Raw genomic sequence first — 27,408 nt, 5'->3', positions numbered from 1 at the left:
CAGCAGTCGCAGAGCTGCCTACTAACCCTGTGTCAAATAGCAGTGAGGGGCTAGGTTCCACAACAGGACTTCCTGGAATAAGGAAGTGATTTTAGAATAAAGAAAGAAATTTCTTCTCCACTCACCCCCACCCCCCTGACCCCGCCGCCGATTTAAAGCATTTCATTACAGGAAACTTTGTCTGGTTGGAGAAATATTTCATATCACTGATCCTTTCCCACTCTCTCTTGCCAAGGTCACATGACTGTGTTGACAGCAAAGTTCAGAGGCCGATAGTCATTCTAGTCAGCAGGACATGGAATATTGTTTTTGTAAGCTCATATCTAACTTCCTCCCAACCCTGTAAATCAGACTTGCTTGATTACATTGCGGAAATGGTCTTTATTCCCTAAAAACAATCCCAGGTTAGTAGCCCAAGTGTTAACCTTGGTGTGGGGCTCAGTGCTAAAGTTTAAAGATTCGAAGTATATGGATTTCCATTTTATTTTTAGAAGACAAAATAAAGATCCTTATGGAAGAGACCTTTGCAATATTGGAATATAACAGAGGGCAAGTCTGTGAGATTGATATAAGGTGTAAGCCAGAGATTTATTAATGAATTTTGAGAGGTTCAATGTAGGCAAAGGTGGGATGGAATTAGGATTGATCTAGAACAATTCAGAATGGGTGAGAGATGAGATTGTGAGAGAGAGCGGAGGTATGAGAGAGCAAATCATGGCTATAATTCAACAAAAACTGAATCTATGATTCAAAGGAAAAGGGCAATTTGAATCATGAGAGAAGTTCAGAAGGAAACAGAGGTGAGGGCCTGTATTCACTGGAATTCAGAAGAATAAGAGGTGACCTAATTGAAACCTTTCATTCTTTGTGGCTACCTGTAAGCAAACAAATCTCAAGGTTCAATAATGCATATATTCTTTGTGGCTACCTGTAAGCAAACAAATCTCAAGGTTCAATAATGCATATATTCTTTTAAAATAAATGTATTTTGAATCTTGAATCTTTAAAAAGAGAAGAATATTTCCCTTGGCTGGAATAAAGGGCAGATGTGAGCATGATCAGGTTCAAGATCAGATTATTGTCATTCTACTTGATGTGTACCCCCAAACGAAACAACGTTCCTCCGGACCAAGGTGCACGACACAATACCTATAACTCACACACCTAATACATAAAGTAATATTAACCCATAATAAGGTGCATTTAAAACACAAGTCAAAAAGTAAACAGTATAACACCAGTGGTGTTTCATGTGTGATGAGGCCTGGTTGGTGGCAGGGAGTTCAGTAGTCTTACAACCTGGGGGAAGAAGCTGTTTCCCATCCTAACAGTTCTTGTACCTCCTGCCTTAAGGTCAAGGAAATTGTTGAATGAATGGGAGGGATTATTGACAATATTAAGGGCTCTGCAAACGCAGCGCTTCTGATAAATATTTCTGATGGGTGGAAGAGACAGTCCAATGATCCTTTCAACAGTCCTTGCAATCCTTTGTAGGAACCTGCAGTCAGGTGCCTTGCAAATTCTTGTCTGCAAACCAGAGGGAGGGAGCATTTAAATGGGTAATGATAGATCATAAGTTCTTCGGTCTCAGACCAAAATAAAAGATTAAAGATAATTGTTTAATTCTTTTATTTAAAGATTAGGTCTATTGGTCACCTGTGCATCAAAACTGACAGGGGGCTGTATTATTTGCTTCAAATCAAATAAGTGAGGATAGAGCTGGGCAGCCCACAAGTGCCACCAAGTTTCTGGCACTAACAGAGCATGCCCACTAACCCTAACCCTATGTGTTTGGAACGTGAGAGGAAACCCACACGGTCACGGGAAAACATATAATCTCCTTACAGACAGCGGCAGGAATTTGATCCTGATCTGACAGCTGGTGCTGTAAAGCATTGTCTACGCACAACACTACCGTGTTGTACAGCCACTTGGAATGGTTGAGCAGGCTGTTGCTTGTGCTGTTAGCAACAACCAGAAAGAAAGGGAACTGCTTCCCTCAGGCATTCGACAACCATGCTCTGACACTTTAAGGGTTAATTTTGCACTTGTTGCATTTTGCTGCCTTACTGTGGAGATCAATGAGAAATGTTTTTGCAACAACATTCCTCTGAAACTATGCAATATCCAGCCATCCCTACCTGACTAGTCACCCGGAAAATGCGTCCTGTATTTCGCTGATGACAGGCACAAGAGACTGCAGAGAGTCCTAATGCAGGGTTTCGACCCAAAACATTGACAGTTCATTTCTCCCCACAGATACTGCTTGACCTATTAAGCTTCTGCAACAGCTTGCTTATTGGATTAAATCTCCATGGATGTTTAGAGTTGCTTCTCTAATATTTGACCTGTCGGAAAAGGTGTGCCGGAAAAGGTATGCTAACAGAAAGTGTTGTTGATAGAGCAGAAAATCAGCTCAGAAATGGTTAAACTGCAAACGCTCACAATCAAACTTCACAGTCGACTGACATTTCAAAATAAGCATTGTTTTCTTAGGCATTCTCAGCTACTAGGGAAGTAGTGCAAACTGCTGGTGTGTTTGACAATACGTAATTGCTACTTTCAGTTCACTACTACCATAGTGAATGATTGGAAAGGCAGAATCCAAGTTTGATTCGATTGTCTGGTTAAAGATTAGCCAATATTTGTCTTGTATAGATCAACCACAGTGAACAGTTTACAGCCAGGACAAGATTACCAAAAGCTTCAACCTTTGCCCTGTGGCACTCCTCTATTACAAACACATTTGAATTTGGTGAGAGAAAGCGACAGCGAGAAACCAGCCTCTTATTTTTAAGCTAACAGCCTCAGGTAAGTGATTCCTCGTTTTAAAGCAAATGTTAACAGGAAAGGCCTACTTCCTCCTGTCTGCCTACTGAGCAATTGCGTTAACGACATGTGCAAAGGCAGACTTACTTCCTCTTAGCCCAAAAAATGCACTCAGTGGCCACTTTATTAGGTACAGAAGTGGGACTCAGTGTGGCTTTCTGCTGCTCTAGGCCATCCACTTCAAGGTTCAATGTGTTGTGCTTTCAGAGATGCTCTCCTGCACACCACTGTTGAAATGCGTGGCTATTCGAATTACCGTCGCCTTCATGTCTGCTTGAACTAGTCTGGCCTTTCTCGTCTGACCTCTTTCATTAACAAGGTGTTTTTGCTCACTGGGTTTTTATTTTGTTTTTTTTTTGCCCCATTCTCTGTAAGCTCTGGAGACTGTTGTGCATGAACACCTAGAAGATCAGCAGTTTCTGAGTTACTCAAATCACCCTGTCTGGCACCAACAATCAGTCCATGGTCAATGTCACTTAGATCACATTTCTCCCCCATTCTGATGTTTGGTCTGTAAAACAACTGAACCTCTTGACCATGTCCGCATGTACTGAGTTGCTACCACATGACTGGCTGATTAGGTATTACCATCACTGTGCAGGTGTACAGGTGTACCTGTAATGCAGCCACTGAGTATAGATCCAATGCCCTGATGTTTAAATTGCGCAGCCGTGGGAGAAGCAACTGTGGATGAAACCACATAGGACCATACACAACATTGACATTAAGTGGAATAGAGCAGATAGGAAAATGTGGAAGGGTTTAAAATGGAGTAACAGGAACATGGAGTTGAATCGGAATCAGAATCAGGTTTGATATCACCAGCACGTGTCCTGAAATTTGCTGACTTTGTGGCAGCCATAAAAATAGAGAAGAAATGAATTACAATAAGTATATGTATTAAATAGTTCAATTAAATAAGTAGTGCAAAAATAGAAATAAAAAGTAGAGAGATAGTATTTGTAGGTTCAATGTTCATTCAGAAGGGAAGAAGCTGTTCCTGAATCATTGAGGCTTCTGTACCTCCTTCCTGATGGTAGCAATGAGAACAAGGCATGTCCTGGGTGATGGGGCCCCTTAATGATGGATGGCACGTTTTTAAGGCATCGCTTCTTGAAATTATCCTTGATATTGGGGAGACCAGTGCCCATGGTGGAGTTGACTTTGTTTACAACTCTCTGCAGCCCTGATCCTGTGCAACAGCCCTCCACCCCACACCCCACCCCCCAAACCCAGATGGTGATGCAGCTAGCTAGCAGGTTGTTCTTCCAGGTAGGGGAGGAAAACAATCTGCATATTTTTAACTCAAGGCTCCCTTTTAATACTGCACATCATTTTATTGAATATAAGAGAGCAGAGATTAGGCCATTGTGCACATTTCCTCTTAGAGTGCTGCATCACCCTGTAATAAAGACTCAAGTACTGTACTAATATAGGGATAACCAAGAAACGATAATTTGCCTGTGTTTAATTTAACAGAATATCCTATGGCACTTTATAGGAGTGGTACCAAGCAAAAAGTAAAATTAACACTAGAATCACAAGTAACTACAGATGCTGGTATCTGGGGCAACACGTAAAATGCTGGAGGAACTCAGCAGGCCTGGCAGCCTCTATGGAGGGAAATAGACATCAGTGTTTTGAGTCCAGAATCTTCAAATTAATTAATAAACCATAAAAGAACTTGAGGAGGACAGGATTAGAATTGAAGGAGGAAATGGGCAAAATTTAGGGAGGTAAGGACAATTGAAATCACAACCTGCAAAATTGGAAGGATTATATCGAGAGATGTAATATATTATGTCTGGAAGGTTGTAGAGCTGGAGGAAATTGAAGAAGTAGAGACAAGGTCAAATATGGAGAGTTTGAAAATGGTGGTGGAGAACTCAGTAAAGGCCACAGAACATAGAAAGTAAATAGGGTTGATAACAGATGATCTGTCATTAACTACAGCAAACAATGAACAAGCGAATGCAGACAGGACTGGGATTCTCTTACCTCCTGATAATCAGCCTGTAAAATAATGGCCCTGATTGGATCAATGGACCAACAGAAGACTTTAAGACTATAAAAAGCGTTGGTTATTTTACTGCACATGTAATTCCTCATACTGTCTGAAAAGAGAGGTGTAGACCGACACCCTCTTTATGTTTAGAAAGTATGAGTACTTGATGCCCTGTGGATTACAGAGCTACTGTTTGAGAGTTGGGAATTGGGATTATCTTAATAAATTATTTATTTTCCCAAGATAAATACAGGGGAAATCTCCCTGTGCTGTAAATTTCTAGAATTCTATGGTTGGCTTAGAATTAGAGAAACAAGATTATTCACAGAAGGTAATCAATTAGATGAGCAACACTTTCTTTTCCAAGTGCTGATTTTGTTTTCCTGACTGGATTGACGACATTATGGACTACATTGTTCCCCTGACATGCCAAGTATATAACACAGGGGAAATATCAATAACAACACTCAAGGATGCCAATGTATTTAAGTGAAGGCCTGCTGCGATCTTGACAGCAAATGACTATGACCTAGGATCAGGTAAGATCACAAATAAATGCATTGTGGACATAACAGGCACTAATGGTTAACAATATGGAACTGCAAGTGGCAGTCTAATCTGATAGAAGTTGCAAAAAGCTCCCACGTTTAGAATCTTGTTTAATAATAATGTCTTGAACTACAAAGTTACACAGGAGGAAGTGCCAAATTTATATTACACATTGTTTTTACAAAACAATGGTTGCCCTCCCCTCCATGAGAAACTTTGTAGCTCCACCGTTTGTTTACTAGTTGGACCCTGGAGGTTCTGGTTCTGACTCCAGGCAACTTTATGGATAACTTGCTGAGCACTGGAATAATATTTAAGTGTTCCTCTGGCTATTTTCCACATTAGTGCTGTGTTTAAACAATGGGTCTAGCACCTTGTGAACACTTCCGAATGCTATTTTCTAAAGAACAGACAGGAAAGAAGTTCTGAGTTCTGGAGAGGCCCATATTCTACGAAAAAATAATCTCTTTAATTATAGACAGATTACTGGCCATACTTAGAGTAAGAAGGCATTAGAAATTCATTGACTAGAATATTAATAATCAATTTGAAATATGGTTCATCTGTATTTTTATTATTTATTATAAATCACTGCTTATTTTTGACCATCTGATTATTAGATTATCAATATTTATGAAATATCATAAATATCAAATTATGATATTAGATCATCGTAGAGTCATTGGGTCATAGAGCACAACAGCACAGAAGAAAAGGCTCTTTCACCCATCTAGTCAGTGCCGAATTGTTTTTCTGCCTAGTCCTGAATGCAGATCATAGTCTTCTATACCCCTACCATCAATGTACCTATTCAAACTTCTTTTAGATGTTGCAACTGAACCTGCATCCACCCTTTCCATTGGCAGTTCGTTGTACACTCACAAGACCATCTGAGTGTAGAAGTTTCTCTTTAGGTTCCCTTTAAATATTTCACTTTTCACCCTTCACCCTATGACCTCTAGTTCTAGTCGCTATCAGTATTGTTGTTTTTTGTTACCATCATTAATTCCAACAATATTGCTCTGCAACACTTAATATCATTAGATTTTGACATTATATATGAAAATATGAACTTCTGATTCACAAATAGTCATAGTCATACTTTATTGATCCCGGGGGAAATTGATTTTCATTACAGTTGCACCACAAATAATAAATAGTAATAGAACCATAAATAGTTAAATAGTAATATGTAAATTATGCCAGTAAATTATGAAATGTCCAGGACAAGCCTATTGGCTCAGGGTGTCTGACCCTCCAAGGGGGGAGTTGTAAAATTTGATGGCCACAGGCAGGAATGACTTCCTATGACGCTCTGTGCTGCATCTCGGTGGAATGAGTCTCTGGCTGAATGTACTCCTGAGCCCACCCAGTACGTTATGTAGTGGATGGGAGACATTGACCAAGATGGCATGCAACTTAGACAGCATCCTCTTTTCAGACACCACCGTCAGAGAGTCCAGTTCCATCTCCACAACATCACTGGCCTTATGAATGAGTTTGTTGATTCTGTTGGTGTCTGCTACCCTCAGCCTGCTGCCCCAGCACACAACAGCAAACATGATAGCACTGGCCACCACAGACTCGTAGAACATCCTCAGCATCGTCCGGCAGATGTTAAAGGTCCTCAGTCTCCTCAGGAAATAGAGACGGCTCTGACCCTTCTTGTAGACAGCCTCAGTGTTCTTTGACCAGTCCAGTTTATTGTCAATTCGTATCCCCAGGTATTTGTAATCCTCCACCATGTCCACACTGACCCCCTGGATGGAAACAGGGGTCACCGGTACCTTAGCTCTGTTCAGGTCTACCACCAGCTCATTAGTCCTTTTCACATTAAGCTGCAGATAATTCTGCTCAGACCATGTGACAAAGTTTCCTACCATAGCCCTGTACTCAGCCTCATCTTCCTTGCTGATGCATCCAACTGTGGCAGAATCATCCGAAAACTTCTAAAGATGACAAGACTCTGTGCAGTAGTAGAAGTCCGAGGTGTAACTGGTGAAGAGAAAGGGAGACAAGACAGTCCCCTGTGGAGCCCCAGTGCTGCTGATCACTCTGTCGGACACACAGTGTTGCAAGCACACGTACTGTGGTCTGCCAGTCAGGTAATCAAGAATCCATGATACCAGGGAAGCATCCACCTGCATCGCTGTCAGCTTCTCCCCCAGTAGAGCAGGGCGGATGGTGTTGAACGCACTGGAGAATCAAAAAACATGACCCTCACAGTGCTCGCTGGCTTGTCCAGGTTGGCGTAGACACGATTCAGCAGGTAGACGATGGCATCCTCAATAGTTAAAAGGGACAGAATCAAACAATCTTGTAAAAAGTGAAAGTATACTCTGATAGTGATGGCAAGGATATGTTGATACCAAAGTCATGAGCAATTTGGATCAATGACTAAAGAATTTGTGGAGTGGATTGAGGTCAATGGCTCTGTCTTTCCCAACATTTTGCAGGAGAAATTTCAGCTCTATGAACATCTGTTACAAGATAAATTGGTGAACTATATAGAGGTAGTGTAAGGTTCAAGAGAGATGGTGATGATCAAACAGAATAGGAGGTTATCAATGTGTACAGGGAATCTGACATTGTGTTCGAGCTCACTAAATCCAACCAGACATGGATAAGCTGCAAGATCTGGTTCTCCTCTGCAGCCAGGATTCAGGAACCAAGATTTGACTGGCAATTGGGCTTGAGATGTAGTGAAGGTGAGTCTTTGACAGAAGCAAAATGAAGACAAGGTTTGTCTTCTGTTAAAGCTTTCAGGGATATTTAGCACTTTTTAAATATTTCTGATATAGGAACTGTATGAGGGAGATTTTAACATGCTAGTAGATTGGGAAAATCAGGTCGGCACTGGAGCTCAAGAGAGACAATTTGTAGAATGTCTGCGAGATGGCTTTTTAGAACAGCTTGTTGTTGAGCCCACTAGGGGATCGGCTGTACTGGATTGGGTATTGTGTAATGAACCAGAGCTGATTAGAGAGATTGAGGTGAAGGAACCCTTAAGAAGCAGCGATCATAACATGATTGAGTTCACTGTGAAAATTGAAAAAGAGAAGCCGAAATCTGATGTGTCGGTATTTCTGTGGAGTAAAGGAAATTACAGTGGCATGAGAGAGGAACTGGCCAAAGTTGACTGCAAAGGGACATTGGTGGGAAAGACAGCAGAATAGCAGTGGCTGGAGTTTATGCGAGAAGTGAGGAAGGTGCAAGACAGGTATATTCCAAAAAAGAAGAAATTTTCGAATGGAAAAAGGATGCAACCGTGGTTGACAACAGAAGTCAAAGCTAAAGTTAAAGCAAAGGAGAGGGCATACAAGGAAGCAAAAATTAGTGGGAAGACAGAGGATTGGGAAGTTTTTAAAAGCTTACAAAAGGAAACTAAGAAGGTCATTAAGAGGGAAAAGATTAACTATGAAAGGAAGCTAGCAAATAATATCAAAAAAGATACTAAAAGCTTTTTCAAGTATATAAAGAGTAAAAGACAGGTGAGAGTAGATATAGGACCGATAGAAAATGATGCTGGAGAAATTGTAATGGGAGCTAAGGAGATGGCGGAGGAACTGAACGAGTATTTTGCATCAGTCTTCACTGAGGAAGACATCAGCAGTATACCGGACACTCAAGGGTGGCAGGGAAGAGAAGTGTGCGCAGTCACAATTACGACAGAGAAAGTACTCAGGAAGCTGAATAGTCTAAAGGTAGATAAATCTCCTGGACCAGATGGATTGCACCCGTGTGTTCTGAAGGAAGTAGCTGTGGAGATTGTGGAGGCATTAGCGATGATCTTTCAAAAGTCGATAGATCCTGGCATGGTTCCGGAGGACTGGAAGATTGCAAATGTCGCTTCGTTATTTAAGCATGGGGCAAGGAAGCAAAAAGGAAATTATAGACCTGTTAGGTTGATATCGGTGGGTGGGAAGTTGTTGGAGTCGATTGTCAAGGATGAGGTTACAGAGTACCTGGAGGCATATGACAAGATAGGCAGAACTCAGCACGGATTCCTTAAAGGAAAATCCTGCCTGACAAACCTATTACAATCTTTTGAGGAAATTACCAGTAGGCTAGACGAGGGGGATGCAGTGGATGTTGTATATTGGATTTTCAGAAGGCCTTTGACAAGTTGCCACACATGAGACTACTTAACAAGATAAGAGCCCATGGAATTACGGGGAAGTTACATACGTGGTACGTGGATAGAGTGTTGGGTGATGGGCAGGAAACAGAGAGTGGGAATAAAGGGATCCTATTCTGGTTGGCTGCTGGTTACCAGTGGTGTTCCACAGGGGTCTGTGATGGGGCCGCTTCTTTTTACATTGTACATCAACGATTTGGATTATGGAATAGGTGGCTTTGTGGCTAAGTTTGCTGATGATATGAAGATAGGTGGAGGGGCCAGTAGTGCTGAGGAAATGGAGAGTCTGCAGAGAGACTTGGATAGATTGGAAGAATGGGCAGAGAAGTGGCAAATGAAATACAATGTTGGAAAGTGTATGGTTATGCACTTTGGCAGAAGAAATAAACGGGCAGACTATTATTTAAATGGGGAGAGAATTCAAAGTTCTGAGATGCAACGGGACTTGGGAGTCCTCGTGCAGGATACCCTTAAGGTCAACCTCCAGGTTGAGTCGGTAGTGAAGAAGGCAAATGCAATGTTGGCATTCATTTCTAGAGGAATAGAGTATAGGAGCGGGGATATGATGTTGAGGCTCTATAAGGCGCTGGTGAGACCTCACCTGGAGTATTGTGGGCAGTTTTTGTCTCCTTATTTAAGAAAGGATGTGCTGATGTTGGAGAGGGTACAGAGAAGATTCACTAGAATGGTTCCGGGAATGAGAGGGTTAACGTATGAGGAACATTTGTCCACTCTTGGACTGTATTCCTTGGAGTTTAGAAGAATGAGTGGAGACCTCATAGAAACATATCGAATGTTGAAAGGCATGGACAGAGTGGATGTGGCAAAGTTGTTTCCCATGATGGGGGAATCTAGTACGAGAGGGAATGACTTAAGAATTGAAGGGTGCCCATTCAGAACAGAAATGCGAAGAAGTTTTTTTAGTCAGAGGGTGGTGAATCTATGGAATTTGTTGCCAAGGGCAGCAGTGGAGGCCAAGTCATTGGGTGTATTTAAGGCAGAGATTGATAGGTATCTGAGTAGCCAGGGCATCAAAGGTTATGGTGAGAAGGCGGGGGAGTGGGACTAAATGGGAGAATGGATCAGCTCATGATAAAATGGCGGAGCTGACTCGATGGGTCGAATGGCCGACTTCTGCTCCTTTGTCTTATGGTCTTATGAGGAACATAGGAGTACACTTAATGAAGAAATCAAGAGGGCAAAAAGAGGACTTGAGATGGTTTGGCAGATAAAGTAAAAGAGAATCTTAAGATATTCCTTAAAAGAACTAGGGAAAGAATAGGATCCCTTCAGGATCAATGTGGTCATCTATGTGTGAAGAGATGGCACATGGTAAAGTCTTAAATGAATGCTTTACATCTATAATTACCATGGAGAAGGTCATAGAAGCTAAGGAATTCAGGTAAGAGAACAGTGGTGTCCTGAAACATATTGACTTTACAAACAAGGATGTGCTGGCACTTTTAAAACACATAAAGGTCAATGAATCCCTAGGACTTGAATAAGTGTATCATTGGATACTGTCGCGACATTTGAATCATAGTTAGCCATGGATAAGGTATTAGAAGATTGGAGGATGGCTAATGTCGTGCCTTTATTTAGAAAAGATTTCAATGACAAGCCTGGTTGACAAACAAGTGAGCTAACCTCAGTGCTGGATTCCATGTCGAGATCAGCAATGGACATTGAGACGAATTTGGAGCCATTCAGTAACAGTTGAATTCGAAAACTTAAGTGAAGTTTCAAAGGCTGAATACAGGCAGTTTCATTCAGAAGTTTGACACTCTCCAGCAAGATTTACCCCATTGTGTTGTTTCTGGATGATATTACCAAGGGGAATCACAGGAGGGGATAATAGGAGAGAGTGAGTGATAGATCGTGAGAACACTTTAAGGTAACGTTGAGTGATAGGCAGAGGAGCCACTATTTGTGATTCTCTTCTTCAGTCTGGAAAATATAGGATGGAACCAAGTGAATGCAGCCACTCAGCTGGATGGAGATAATGAATTGTAAGTGTCAATCCTGTTGAAGAAATAGATGAGGAAGGACAAATTGTAACAGTCACTTAGAATATTAGTTGTGGCTTTGATAACCACTTCAGTAAGATCTTAATGGTGAAAATCTCAATGACTCAGTGGTCTGGATAATTGCAAAGCTCATAATACTTAAGATATTTTTATTGATCCTCGATTTGTCCTGCAATTTAATGCAATTTTTAAAAATATTAACTTTAGTTAGGACTCTGGGACAGACTATGACAATAACTGGGCAGAATTGTATTTGCTTGTTCTTGTTTTCCTTGGGAGACCTGGTGGCTGTTCCACATGCAATGAGTCCTTACGAAAAAAAGCTTACAGTAAATGACTTAGAAATTCCTTTTATTTGGATCTAAGACTAACAGGTCAGGTTGTTGTGTGGGGAAGGTACTTGTAAGATATCTTCCACAAGATTTGGCCTGATGTGCAATTTATAGTCAGAATTATAATCACATAGACTATCCAACTACCCAAGGCTGCATTTATGCTTTGCATTTTATAGCAATAATCTCTTCTTATTATTTTTAAACGGAGAGAAAATTCAAAAATCTGAGTTGTGAAGGGACCTGGGAGACCTTGTGCAGGATTCCCTAAAGGTTAATTTGCAGGTTGAGTTGGTGGTGAGAAAGGCAAATGCAATGTTAGCATTCATTTTGAGAGAACTAGAATATAAAAGCAAGGATGTAATGCCAAGTCTTTATAAGGCACCGGCAAGACCTTTGTTAAGAGCATTGTGATCAGGCTTGGGCACCTTATCTAAGAAATAATGTGCTGACACAGGAGAAAGTTCAGAGGAGGTTCACAAGAATGATTCCAAGAGTGAATCAGTATAAATATATATAAAAAGGAACATTTGGAGGCTTTTGGCTTATACTCACTGGAATTTAGAAGAATGAGGGGAGATCACATTGAAGCCTAGTGAATGTTGAAAGACCTAGATAGAGTGGATGTAGGGAGGATGTTTCCTATAGTGGGGGAGTTTAGGACCATATAACCATATAACAATTACAGCATGAAAACAGGCTATCTTGGCCCTTCTAGTCCATGCCAAACGCTTACTCTTACCAAGTCTCACCGACCTGCACTCAGCCCATAACCCTCCATTCCTTTCCTGTCCATATAGCTATCCAATTTAACCTTAAATGACAATATCGAACCTGCCTCTACCACTTCTGCTGGAAGCTCATTCCACACAGCTACCACTCTCTGAGTAAAGAAGTACCCCCTCATGTTACCCCTAAACTTTTGCCCCCTAACTCTCAACTCATGTCCTCTTGTTTGAATTTCCCCCACTCTCAATGGAAAAAGCCTATCCACGTCAACTCTATCTATCCCTCTCATAATTTTAAATACCTCTATTAAGTCCCCCCTCAACCTTCTATGCTCCGAAGAATAAAGACCCAACTTGTTCAACCTTTCTCTGTACCTTAGGTGCTGAAATCCAGGTGACAGTCTAGTAAATCTTCTCTGTACTCTCACTATTTTGTTGACATCTTTCCTATAATTCGGTGACCAAAACTGTACACAATACTCCAAATTTGGCCTTACCAATGCCTTGTACAATTTTAACATTACATCCCAACTCCTATACTCAATGCTCTGATTTATAAAGGCCAGCATACCAAAAGCTTTCTTCACCACCCTACACACATGAGATTCCACCTTCAGGGAACTATGCACCATTATTCCTAGATCCCTCTGTTCTACAGCATTCTTCAATACCCTACCATTTACCATGTATGTCCTATTTTGATGCAGCACCTCACATTTATCAGCACTGAACAGACGGCACATCCTTCTATTCAATATTCGATTCAATCTTCTGTTTTAATATCCGATAGGTTTCACTGAGTTACCCCTCGTTCTTCTAAACTCCAATGAGTACAGAGTCAGGACCATCAAGCACTCCTCATGTGTTAAACCTTTCATTCCTAGAATTATTTGTGTGAACCTCCTGTGGACTATCTCCAATGCCAGTACATTCTTTCTTAGGCAAGTGGCCCAAAACTGCTCACAATACTCAAAGTGCGGTCTTATCAATGTCTTATAAAACTGCAGGATTACATCCTTGCTTTTATACTCTATTCCTCTCGAATTGAATGGTAACATTGAAATTGCCTCATTCACCTCCCACTCATCCTGCAAGTTAACCTTCTGGGAATCCTGCATCTGGCCGCTTTTGATTTCTGAAATTTTCCCCCTTTTGACAACTGTCTATGCCTTTATTCCTTCTACCAAGGTGCGTGATCCTACACGTCCCTACATTATTTTCCATCTGCCACTTCTTTGCCCACTCTCTCAAGTCCAAGAATTCCTGCAGATTGCCTGCTTCCTCAACACTATCTGTCCCTCCACGAACCTTCGTATCATCCATAAACTGAGCCGCAAAGCCATCAATTCTGTCAAGCAAATTATTGACATATAACATGAAAAGAATCAGTCCCAACAGTAATCCCTGCAGAACATCACTAGATACTGGCAGCCAATTTGAAAAGGCTCCCTCTAATCCCACTCTTTGCCTTCTGCCAGTCAGTCACTCCTCTATCCATGCAAATATCTTTCCTGTAACACTATGGGCTCTTATCTCGTTTAGCAGCCTCATGTGCAGCAGCTTGTCAAAGATCTTCTGTAAATCCAAGTAAACAACGTTCACTGACTCTCCTTTGTCTAGCTTGCCTGTTATTTACTCAAAGAAATACATCAGATTTGTCAGGCTTGATTTCCCTTTCAGGGAACCATGCTGTCTTTGGCCTATTTTATCGTGTTCCTCCAAGTACCCTGAAACTGCTTCCTTCGTAATGGACTCCAGCATCTTCCCATCCATTGAAGTCAGGTGAACTGGCACCTATTTTCCTTTCCTTTGCCTCCCTCTCTTTTTAAAGAGTGGAATAATATTTGCAATTTTTCCAGTCCTCCAGAACCAATCCAGAATCTAGCGATACTTGAAAGATTACTACTATTGCCTCCACAATCTCTTCGGCCACCTCTTTCAGAACCCTGCAGTGTTGTCCATCTGGTCCAGGTGAATTATTTACCTTCAGACATTTCAGCTTCCCATGCAGCTTTTCCTTAGTAATAACAACCACACTCATTTCTGCCCCCTGACATTCTCAAATTTCTGCTATACTGCTAGTGTCTTCAAAGTGAAGCCTGATGCAATATACTTAATAACTTCATCTGCCATTTATTTGTTCCCCATTACTGCCTTTCCAGTGCATTTTCCAGCTCTCGCCGTTCTTTTACTCTTTATATATCTGAAAAAACTTTTGGAACCTATTTTTATATTGTTGGCTAACTTACAAGTTCAAGTGTAAGTTTATTGTCATCTGACTACAACCAAACAAAACAAAGTTCTTCCAGATCATGGTACCCAGAAAACATACATCACACACAGCACATAATATTACCATAAATAAACTTATTATAAATAAGTTAATAAAATGTAATTCAAAATGTATGTAGTGCAAAGCACAGGTAAACAGTACTGTGTCCAGGTACTGAGATCTCATTACAGGCATGGTATTAGTCTCACAGACAGAAGGAAAAAATTGTGTTTTGCTATACTGTATGTCCCTTCTTTTGCTTTTATGCTAGCTTTCACTTCCCTTGTCAGCCACAGATGCCTCCTCCTGCCTTTAGAATTCTTCTTTTTTGTGATGTATCTGTCCTGCACTTTCCGAATTGCTCCCAGAAACTTCAGCCATTACTGTTCTGCCGTCGTCCCTACTAGTGTCCCCTTCCAATCTACTTTGGCCAGCTCCTCTCTCGTGCTTCTGTAATTCCCTTTACACCATTTTGAATGTAGTTCCCAGGAGTCAGCATGTTACATTGGTAATAATGTTACAAAGGTTCCTGGCACTAACCAGTTGGATTTATCATAAAACCTAGTAAATATATCTCATCCAGAGAACACTGAGAGGAGATTGCAGGCACTTGGAAATCTAACCTTCTTCAGTCTCTTAAACAATCATATCTTGTCTCTAAACTGAGTGGAACTTGTGAATTTGGAAATACTCAGGGTGTAAGATCTGAATAACTGCAAATTAATCTGCTTCTGCCCTAAGTAGTCTCATATCTTTATAGATACTGATTCTGAGCAATAATGTCATAGGGTACGGGCCCTTTGGCCCACAATAAAAGGACTTGAACAGATTAAACGTCTTGGTGCTCAGCAGTGTGAGGGAATTGTCAGCACTGAAGCTGGAACATAACAAGCTGACCAGAATGACTGACTGTAATACCATTAGCAAAATTGAAGCAAAAGATGAGGTTTGGCTGAAAGGAAATCCTTGTTCTATGATCGGGCACTGTTTCCACTTCAGATCAGGCTGGAGCTACAACTGGGAAAGTGATTAACAACTAGCAATTTCAACTCAGTTTCAAATAAGCCTGCTGAGTTTCTGGGGAACATTGGAATGAGAACTAGAACTATGTTTATTATCACTGATCTATGTCATGAAATTTGTTGTTTTGTGGCAGCAGCACAGTGCAGTACACAAATAGATCCACAGGAAAAATAAATAAAAAGGTGATAAATACTAGGTGCTGGGGGTGAAATGTCTAACACCAGATGGCATGCATTTAGGGTGAGGGGCAAGCTTTTTACACAGAGAGACATGGGTGCCTGGAATGCGCTGGATAGAAAAAGATATATCAAGGATTTTTAAGAGGCATTTAGATAGACACATGAATGTGAGGAAAATGGAGGGGTATGGACATTGTGTAGGCATAAAGAATTAGTCTAGTTGGCCATTTGATTACTAATTTACTTGGTTCAGCACAACATTGTTCCTGTGCTGCCCTGTCCATGTTCTATGCTCTATTGTCGAAGTCAATAAGTAGCGCAAAAACAGAGCAAACTGGTGAGGTAGTGTTCATGAGTTCATGGACCATTCAGAAATCTAATGGTGGAAGGGAGGAAGCTGTTCCTAAAATGCTGAATGTGTGCCTTCAGGCTCCTGTACTCTTCCCTGATGGTAGTAACGAGAAGAGGGCCATCAGTGTGATCTTTGAGCCTGATGTTTCTCCACAACATCAGGACTGAAGTATGAGTTTTAACCAAAGCTTTACATGGTAGGACACCGATCAGTATGCAATTGAAAAGGACTATGGACTGGCTGTAAAATGAACAATGAGTTTATCCTATTAATTGGATTAGATTGAAATAACCTTCTGAATGTCAACGTAACATACACTTTTGATTTCAGTATACACTCAGTGGCAACATCATTAGGTATACCTCTACGCCTACTCACTAATGCAAATATCTAATATGGCAGTAACTCAATGCTTAAAAACATGCAGACATGGTCAAGAAATTCTGTTGTTGTTCAGACCAAATGTCAAAGTGGGGAAGAAATGTGACCTATGTGACTTTGATCGTGGAATGATTGTTGTTCTAAACGGGATGGTTTGAGTATCTCAGAATCTGCAGATCTCCCAGAATTTTGACACACGACTTTAGATACCAAAAGATTCTTCAGATGCATAAAGTGTAAAAAAGAGGCGAAAGTGGATATTGGACTGCTGCAAAACAATGCTGGAGAGATAGTAACGAGGGAACTATGAGATAGCAGACAAACTGAATAAGTATCTTGCATCAGTCTTCACTGTGGAAGATACTAGCAGTATGGTGGAAGTTCCAGGTATCATGGGTATGAAGGGTGTGAAGTTATCACAACTAGACAGAAGGTTCTTGGGAAACTGAAAGGTCTGAAGGTAGATAAGTCACCTGGACCACATGGTGTACACCCCAGGGTTCTGAAAGAGGTGGCTGAAGAGATCATGGAGGGATTAGTAATGATCTTTCAAGAATCAGTAGATTCTGGAGTGGTTCTGGAAGACTGGAAAATTAGAAGATTGTCACTCCACTCTTCAAGAAGGGAGAGAGGCAGAAGAAAGGAAACTATAAGCCAGTTAATCTGACCTCAGTGGTTGTGGAGATGTTCGAGTCAATTATTAAGGATGAGAGCCTTTTCTGGTTGGCTGCTGGTGACTAGTGATGTTCCACAAGGGTCTGTGTTGGGACTCCTTCCTTTTATGTCATAATGTAAATGACTTGGATGATGGAATTGATGGCTTTGTTGTAACATTCGCAGACAATATGAAGATAGGTGGAGAGGCATGTAGTTTTGAGGATTTGGGGAGGTTATGGAAGGGCTTAGATAGATTAGGAAATGGCAGATGGAATACAATGTCGGGAAGTGTATGGTATGCACTTTGGTAGAAGAAATGAAAGGGTTGACTATTTTCTCAATGGAGAGAAAATACAAAAACTCAGGTGCAAAGGGACTTGGGAGTCCTTGTACAGAATTCCCTAAAGGTTAATTTGCAGGTTTAGTCTGAGGTGAGGAAGGCAAATGCAATGTTAGTATTCATTTCAAGAGGACTAGAATATAAAAGCAGGGACGTAATGTTGAGACTTTATAAAGCACTGGTGAGGCCTCACGTGGAGTATTGAGAGCAGGTTTGTGCCTCTTATCATAGAAAGGATGTGCTGAAACTGGAGAGGGTTCAAAGGAGGTTCACAAAAATGATTGCAGGATTGAATGGCTTCTCAGCGTTTGATGGCTCTGGGCCTGTATTCACTGGAATTCAGAAGAATGAGGGGTGTCCGCATTGAAACCTATTGAATGGTGAAAGGCCTTGATAGAGTGGATGTGGAGAGGATGCTTCTGATGGTGGGAGAGTCTAAGACCTGAGGACACAGCCTCAGAATAGAGGGGTGTCCTTTTAGAACAGAAATGAGGAGGAATTTCTTTAGCCAGAGAGTGGTGAATCTGTGAAATTCTTTGCCACAGGCAGCTGTGGAGGCCACCTTTATGTATATTTAAGACAGAAGTTGATAGATTCTTGACTGGTCAGGGCATGAAGGAATATGGGGAGAAGGCAGGAGATTGGAGCTGAGAGGAAAGTTGGATCAGCCATGATGAAATGGTGGAGCAGACTCAATGGGCCAAATGGCTTGTTGGCCTAATTCTGCTCTTATATCTTATCTATCTTAACTGACAACTGTCTCTGGAGTTTACAGAGAATGATGCAGAAAATAAGCAAAAAAAAAAAAATCCAGTGAGTAGCAGCTCTGTGCCCACAAATGCCTTTTAATGAGAGAGGTAAGGGGAGAATGAACAGTCTATTTCAAGCTGACCAGAAGGCGATTGTAACTCAAATAACCACACGTTACAACAGTAGTGTGCAGAAAAGCATCTTTGAATGCATAACACGTTGAACGTTAATGTGACTGGGCTCCAACAGTAGAAGACCACGATCAGGAGGTACCTAATAAAGTGACCTTGCAGGAATATAATACATGCCTAAGGCTAGACAATACCTAGGGTGTCTGTAGCACGCGGCAGTCTGCAGCACTGTTCAGAAGTGTCACTGTTTGGTCCCAGAACTCGCTTACTACATAGACTGCTGGTATTGCTACTGTCATTGCACAGCAGTCATTTGCTTGCTCAGTATAGTGGTTGTTGCCCTTGAGTCCGAAAGTTAGTGCTACCTCTGCCGCCTTTTGTACAGAGGCTGACGCTTCAGTGATCAGCAGAGGGAGCATTGCACTGACAGATGTGATGGCTCAGCATGTAGCATGCTCATATGCAGCCTGCAAGGGAATAAGGGGAGGAGATTGAGCCATCCAGGTCACAGCTGGGAATGGAGGGGGGTGGGGGAGTCAGTAAACACAGGAAAAGGCTCTTTCAAGGTCTCCATCACTTGGCGCCAAGTGGCTTTGTGCATTAGATATGTCTATCCACAGCCTCCTCTACTGTAAAGATGAAACCACACTCAGGTTGGAGGAACAACACCTTGTATTCCATCTGGGTAGCCTCCAACCTGATGGCATGAACATTGACTTCTCAAACTTCTGCTAATGATCCACCTCCCCCTCGTACCCCATCCGTTATTTATTTATATACATACATTCTTTTTCTCTCTCTCCTTTTTCTCCCTCTGTCCCTCTCACTATACCCCTTGCCCATCCTCTGGGCTTTGTTCCCCCTCTCCTCCTTTTCTTTCTCCCTAGGCCTCCTGTCCCATGATCCTCTCATATCCCTTTTGCCTATCACCTGTCCAGCTCTTGGCTCCATCCCTCCCCCTCCTGTCTTCTCCTATCATTTTGGATCTCCCCCTCCCCCCTCCCACTTTCAAATCTCTTACTAACTCTTCTTTCAGTTAGTCCTGACAAAGATCTTGGCCCGAAACGTCGAATGTACCTCTTCCTAGAGATGCTGCCTGGCCTGTTGTGTTCACCAGCAACTTTTATGTGTGTTGCTTGAGATTAATTGTGGTGTTGTCAGGGGGATTTGCCATTGAAGCAGTTGAAGCAATGCAGAGTGTGTGTCTTTGTGAGAGGGGCATGCAATGGTGATTGGAATATTGTGGCCATCAGGGCATCGGTTTGCCAAGTTGTCAGAAGATGGTCTGGTGTTGGGTACCATTCTTGGGCAGTGTTGGAAAGAAAGTAAATAAGAGACTTACTGAATGAGAGAAAGTAAATAAAGTAAATGGCAAGCTCCCATTCCTACGGTGTGCAATGAAAGCGTGGTTGTCTAGGAAATGACAGCAGACATTAAATTATCCAAGAGGAACATTGCACAGTGAACAGCATCGCAACTGGTACTGAAATTATATGAGGCATACAAGTGAGCTTCACATTGGGATTTACAAATTGATATTTTCACCAAGAAATGGTTGTCACTGTCTGTGACTCTGAAACAAATAGTACTGCATAAACACAAATAACCTGCAGATGCTGGAAATCTAGAGCAACACACACACAATACTGGAGGAACTCAGCAGGTCAGGCAGCATCTATGTAACTGAATAAACAGTCAATGTTTTGGGCCAAGACCCTTCTTCAGGGCTGCAAAGGAAGGGGGAAGATGCCAGAATAAAAAGGTGGGAAAAGGGGAAGGAGGATTAATTGGAAGGTGATCGATGAAACCAGGTGGATGGGGAAGGTAAAGGGCAGGAGAAGAAAGAATCTGACAGGAGAGGAGGGTGGACCAAGGGAGAAAGAGAAGAAGGAGGGGCACCAGGGGGAGGTGATAGACAGGCAGGGAGAAGATGTAGGTGGCCAATGTGGGGAATACAAGGGGGAGCGGTGGAGGAAAAACATTTACCAGAAGGAGAAATAGATGCTCAAGCAAAAGAGGTTGGTAAAATAGGAGGCCGTGGACTGACATGTCGGAAGGGAGTGAGGATAGGAATTAAAGTGATTGGCCACCAGGAAATTCTGCTTTTGGCAGATGGAGTGGAGTTGCTTGACAAAGCAGTCTTCCAATTTACGGCAGGTCTCACCAATGTGAAGGAAGCTGCATCGAGAGCACTGGATACAATAGATGACACCAACAGATTCAGAGGTGAAGTGTTCCCTCATTTAGAAGGACTGTTTGGTGCCATGAATGGAGGTGACTGATATGTTGGATGCGGAGGCATATGGGGTGGTAGGTGAGGACGAGAGGAACTCTATCCCTGTTAAGGTGGTGAGAAGATAGGTTGAACACAGATCTCTGGGAAATGCAGGTCAGAATAACATCAATGGCGAAGGAAAGAAAACTCCATTCTTTGAAAAAGGAGGAAAACCTTATCCTGGGAACAATTGTGGTGGAGACGAAGGAACTGAGAAAAGGGAATAGCATTTTTACAGGAGACAGGGAGATAAGCGATATAGTCAAGATAGCTGTGGGAATAGGTAGGCTTATAAAAGTTATCGGTAGACAGTTTATTTCCAGAGATGGAGACAGAAAGATCAAGAAAAGTGAGAGGGGTGTCAGAAATGTACCAGGTGAATTTAAGGGCAAGGTGGAATTTGGAAGCAACTTTGATGAAATTGATTAACTTAGAATGGGAGCATGACAGCAGCAATGCAGGCATCAATGTAGCGCAGGAAGAGCTTGGGAGTGTTACTGTGGAAGGCTTGGAACATGGATTATTGCATGTAGACAATGAAAAGGCAGGCATACAGGGGCTTACTGGGTGCCCATGGTTACTTCTTGGGGATGGAGAAATGGAGAAGAGCTGAAAGAGAAATCGTTCAGAGTGAGGACCATCTGCCAGGCGGAGGGGAAACTGGTTGGGTCTTTTGTGGAGAAAGAAACAGAGTGCTTTAAGCCCACCTTGATGGGGAATAGAAGTCTATATGAACTGAACATCCTTGGTGAAAATGAGGCAGTCAGGATCAGGCAATTGAAAGTTGTTGAGGAAATTGAGAGTATGTGAAGTGTTACGGATGTAGGTGGGAAGGAACTGAACCAAGGGGGATAAAATGGAGTCAAGGTGTGTAGACACAAGTTCAGTGGGGGACAAGCAGGCAGAGACAATGGGCCTACCTGGGACTGTCAGGTTTGTGGATGTTGGGTAGGGGATAGAAGTGAGTAGTGTTGGGTAAGGGATCTATGAGTTTGGTGACAATGGATGGGAGTTCTCCAGAATTGATGAAGCTAGTGATAGTGTTGGAGATAATTTTCTGATGATCCAAAGTAGGGTCCTTTTCAAGAGGAGGTGCTCTGCCAATCCTTCATCTGCACCCTTCTAATTTGATTGCCAGTGTCTAGAAAAGTGCAGTGACATCTGTTTGAAGTCTGTGTGTTCCTGAATATATAAACGTTATCAAGAGATTTTCTCTGGCTTCCCAGCGGAAGATTTGGAAGACTTGCACTGCATGCTGTCACCTGACTGCCAGTGGAAAAGATCTGCTGAATCTGGACCTCTCTCCTGTGTTCTGTTTGCAGACAAATGCAAGATTTTGATGCAAAATTCATGAAATGGCATCAGTGACAACTTCCACCAATCAGAGTAAGCAAGAGTCTTTGTATATATTTGCATATTCTCATATTGCTTGCTGAACATCACATGCTGTGCTTGGCAATTGTAGTACGTGACAGGAGAAGAAGGATTGACTACTTAACCCATCAAGTCAACAGCAGGCAGATATGGATCACTGGTGGATATTGAGGGCTATGGATTGAGTCCAGCACATGCTTCATGGTTTCACAAACAAAAGTTAGAAACACAGGCCATCGAACACTTGTTCACAGTGGAAACAAGACTACTTCCATTACTTTCTTTTCAACCATCTTGAGGCTGTTCATAATACAGAGCATAGAACACAAAACAGTTCAACACAGGAACAGGCCTTTTATTCCATGATGCCAAAATTAAATGAATCCTGTCTACCTGCGCAAAATTCACTTCATTCTCTTACCTGTCTGTATGTAAACATTGCTATCACATCGGCTTCTAGCACCTCCCTTGGCACAATATTCAAAGCACCTGCCACTTTTTAAACAAAAACTGGGCTTGCAATCTACTTTAAAATTTCCCCTTGACCTTAAAGCTATGCCCTCTAGTTGAAATTTCCAAGCTGAAAGACTCTGTCTACTCTCTCTGTACCTCTCAATTTTATGTACTCAGAGTTCTATCATTTATTGTATATTTCCTTCTTATATTCAATGTCCCAAAGTGTCCCGAAGTTTCCAATATTAAGCTCTGTTTGCTATTCCTCTGCCCATAATTTCCGACTGATCTATATCTTTCTGCACCCTATTCAACCTTCCTTACCTTCCTTACTATCCATAACTCCGGCAATTTCTGTGTTATCTACAAACTTACTAATCAGCCCACCTTAATTTTTGTGTAATAACATGTATGCCACAGGCAACAGAGGTCCCGGCTGAGACCTCCAGTCAGAATAATACTCCTCCACCATTATACTCCCTCTTCCGTTAGTTTTAGTCACGTGAATTTCATGTACCTTAATCTTCTTGATCCTCCTTGTCTGGAAAGGCCTTTATTGCAATACAAATTATTATTGTTGTTCCAGAAATGTTATTCTGTATATTTCTGCTATTATAAATTTCACCCCACCTCAGCGTATTCCCGTCTTGATCCAGGGCCTTGACCCAAACTGTCAACAATTCCTCCCTTCCTACAGATGCTGGTTGACCTCCTGAGTTCCTCCAGTTCAAGATTCCTATATCTGCAGTCTCTTTTGTCCCTTCTGTATTCCAAAACTGTTCAATACCTATGAACAATGCAGCATTAAAAAGTTGCCAGAGAGTTGAGTGTAAATAAGAGGCAAACTTGAGGAAGCACATTTACTGCCCGGTAAATTACACAGTAAAGTTCCTCTACATGTTAATTCCTTAAATTTACAATAATAGTAAATGAGTACAATAAATACTTGTAGAAATTATGTTTGTGGTAATTATTTTTCCTCTGCTGAATACTATTTTGTTATGAAGATATCAAACTTCTGTAACCATTGCTTTATGCTAAGGCTTCCTGTTTATTTCCTTTACAGTTCAATGCATTTGTTCCCTCCCATAAATGAATTGCTTTTCAATATTTGAGCTCTTTTCAAAGGTCATTTTGTTTATAAATCTCTATGTATTCACGCTGAGTTCAGCCACTATGTTTAAGCATGTTTTTTTTTGGAGAGGAAGTCTTATGTACATTTTTTAAAAAAATCTGTTCAATTTGTTTCATGAGAACAGAATGACAAATTGAAGTTGCTGATATAGGAACCATAAGATTTGAAGGCGTGAAGTTTGAATAATCTGATAGAATAATTCTTCAGAATGTCACTGCCTACCCTACCCAAGAATTTAGGATCCACAGCCCAGCACTGGGTTTGACTTAGCCAACCTAAGATTTGTTAGCTTGAATCACTTTCCCAAATAAGACCATAAAACATAGAAGCAGGATTTGGCCATTTAGCCTATCGAGTCTGCTCCACCATTTCAACATGGCTGATTTATTATTCCTCTCAGTTTCATTCTCCTGCTTTGTCCTGTAACAATAAGGCATTCTTACTGTCTAATGCGATGGTGTGTCTGAGTGATATTGAGCTAGAAGGTATTTTCAATACCTTTGATCTGATACTACCGGTTTTCCAGATTTTGTAAGTTCCAGTTTGCAACGTTCAACAAGTTAGTTACTTTTGCGCTTGCCGATTTATAGTGGAAACTTGCTCAGAAAATATAGAGTCATAGAACCCTATGACTACATCACAGAAACAGGCCCTTCAACCCATCTAGTCTGTAAAAAAGTATTAATCTGCCTAGCCCCATCGACCTGCACCCGGACTATAGCCCTCCATACCCTTCCCATCCATGTACCTATCCAAATTTCTCTTAGATATTGAAATTGAAGCCAGGCCCACAGCTTCCACTGGCACATTGCTCCACACTCTCTCAACCTTCAGAGTGAAGAAAATCTTTAAACATTGAGAAGCATGATGAACAGTAAACTTTGATATTTATGTCTATCTTTAATATTGTGTTGTGAGGAAACCTTCCAGAAAAGATCTGGAAAATTCCCAAGACAAGGCTTCCTTTCCACATTCAGTCCATTTGGCAAGAACTCATATTAATTTTGAAATAACATTCTTCATATGGCTCACATATATTGTATAAGTATTCATTGATATATGTCCAGGTAAGTATTTAATTAACACTGTGTTTATTGAAATCTTCAGCTTCATACGTGTCACCAGAAGGCGGCAGCAAGGCATGGCACTATCTTGTTGGTGTACTGGTGACAGCTATTTGCCTCTCAGCATTGACTGTCATTTGTGCAAAGTTTAAACTCTTCCACAAGTACTTTACCAGCTACAGCCACCATCTGCTGCCAGAAGTGGCCACCCAAGATAATGACACAGCTAGTGTAAGCATGGTATATGATGGCAACATGAAGGAAAATAGAAATCAACCCATGTATCCATCTGAGGGCCTGGAAGAAGATGACGGATACATTGAAGATAATTACATTCAGATGGGAGCGAAATCTGAAGATGATGAAGAGATGCACGTTACCATTTAACAACAGCAGATCCACCACCTCAATATTTCCTAAACCAATCTGTTTTCACCAATTTGAGAGCTTGAGTCCTGCTGCCCACTTTATCATACGCGGTGGTTAAAGTTTGTTGCTCAGGCACTGGAACTTGCTGAAGCCTCTCCCCGTTGTGTATGAAGAAGAAATTGCAACTGTCAAAGAAAGAAAATGAATCAAGTTCAAAGTTCAAAGTAAATTTATTATCAAATACGCATATTGCATGTCACCATATACGGCCCTGAGATTCATTTCCTTACAGGCATACAACAGATCCAATAAAAAGCCACACACAAAGACCGACAAACAATCAATATGCAAAAGAAGACAAACTGTGCAAATACAAAAATAAATAAGTAAATAAATCAAAACGGTGAACATGAGATAGAAGAAGAGGTAATATCTGATATTGGTGTTGTCCATTGCTTCTCATGTGACATCCATCACTTGCAGCAACTGGCCAAGGACTTTTTCTGATGAAGAAATGCCACAAGTTCTTCCTCCAGTGCCCGCGTTCCATTTTCTGCTGCTTGTTGTGAGCTCTCCTCTGTAACAGAAGAGGGATAAATGTTCACTGAATTTGACTGCAAATGTGGTTCAGTCTAAATGCAGTATAACATTAAAACACTTCCTCCAAGTCTCATCCTGATGCTGTGTATTTGAGTCGTTCTACTGTTTCAATAATGTTCAAGAGAAAGTTTAGTATTATCTTTCTCCTGAATCCAATGTGAAAACTGAAACAAGCGATCTGAGGCATCAAATATCTAGCTGATTTTCTTTGTAGCTGGTATGAGTAGAGTGGGATGGAAAAAGGATGCAGTAGATCCTTCTTTGCCTGTTGGGTATATAATCATAATTTCTACAGGGTGTCTGAACCTGCAGTGTTAACATCCCTTCTTGTTTCAGTTTGAATGGTGACACTATTCCTTTCCAAAATTCACTGCTTTGATTTCAGGTGCATCGATTGAATCACAGAAACTTTACAACACAGAAGGAAGCCATTCAGCCCACCTTACCTTTACCAATTGAAAAGAGCTTAACCCACTACTCCTATCTTCCAGATCATAGTCCACAGCTCTTCATGTACACTGCTTCAAGTTCAAGTTTGACCACACATTCAAATACCTGCCAAGCTTATGAATCTACATTTAAGGAGCTAATTGTACTCTATCCCATAACTCAACCCTCCTATTTTCTCCCCACAAGACGCATCACACAATAAATTACAAAGAAAAATGGAGCCGAGGTTGAGTGAAGATATGGGGGGAAGGAACTGATAGAGTTTTGTTATTGCAAATCCAATGAATCAGCTGTCTAGAAATCTTTCCTGAGAGTTTTATTGGCCTTTTACCTTGACTCCATAGACTTTCTTCTACTATATCTAGTTACACATTTCTCTGTCTTTTTACTGGAGTAAATTTTGCTGTTTGGATTCAGGGCTTTTGATTGAAACTGCTGGTTTTCAGCTTTTGAAACTTCAGGAGGCCTTGGATTGCTTTCCACAGGCTCCCAGAACTTATATTGTCCACTACTTATATTGTGAATAATGTGATAAATCTAGCCTCATGTTTCAGTTCTGTTCTTCTTGGATCCCATCTTTGCCTGGATCCCCTGGTATTACAATGGAAAATGGGAATAAGATGGCAAATAATTTGAAACTCCAAATAATGGGACTTCATTGGCCTGTGAATGAAATGGCAAATGGGAAGACAAGTTTCTTTGTAATTATTTGATTTTAGTTCAATGTTTCTACACTTGCCAAGTTATCCTGTCTTTTCTTTAACTGATACTATGGACCAGATGAAGGCCTTCAATATTTGATCCTGATTTGTATCTTCGATTTGTTCAAGTTATGAAAATTCCTTGGTTGTTTCATTTGGAAATATTTAATGTAAGGTTAATATTGTGCACTTCAGCAGGACTTTGATAATAAATGTACCTTGAATTTTGAACTTTGACTCCACAGAAGACGTTCTTATCCTCCATCAACAATAATATACTTCTAGTCCTCAGGT

The 27,408-nt window shown here is 41.2% G+C and overlaps 1 protein-coding gene across 2 annotated transcripts; it reads left to right on the top strand.

The window, feature by feature from the left end:
- Positions 1-2,506: 2,506 nt before the first annotated feature.
- Positions 2,507-27,408, top strand: c12h1orf210 (chromosome 12 C1orf210 homolog). Of its 2 annotated transcripts, none has more exons than XM_072274617.1 (3): positions 2,507-2,811; positions 22,291-22,354; positions 25,038-27,408. In XM_072274617.1, the coding sequence occupies exons 2-3, from the start codon at positions 22,324-22,326 to the stop codon at positions 25,379-25,381; spliced, it is 375 nt and encodes a 124-aa protein (XP_072130718.1). In that variant the 5' UTR covers positions 2,507-2,811; positions 22,291-22,323; the 3' UTR covers positions 25,382-27,408. The 2 variants fall into 2 exon arrangements, with proteins under 2 accessions (XP_072130718.1, XP_072130717.1); XM_072274616.1 differs by having other exon boundaries at positions 22,195-22,354.

This window comes from Mobula birostris, chromosome 12 (assembly GCF_030028105.1).
Source record: "Mobula birostris isolate sMobBir1 chromosome 12, sMobBir1.hap1, whole genome shotgun sequence".
NCBI classification, from domain to species: Eukaryota; Metazoa; Chordata; class Chondrichthyes; order Myliobatiformes; family Myliobatidae; genus Mobula; species Mobula birostris.
Note: the sequence above shows the minus strand (reverse complement) of the source record. Positions and strands in the feature narration are given on the sequence as shown.

Coding starts and splice junctions, on each gene's coding strand:
- c12h1orf210 (XM_072274617.1), top strand. CDS start 22,324: ATGGCATCAGTGACAACTTCCACCAATCAGA. Junction 22,355..25,037: donor GACAACTTCCACCAATCAGA/GTAAGCAAGAGT, acceptor TGAAATCTTCAG/CTTCATACGTGTCACCAGAA.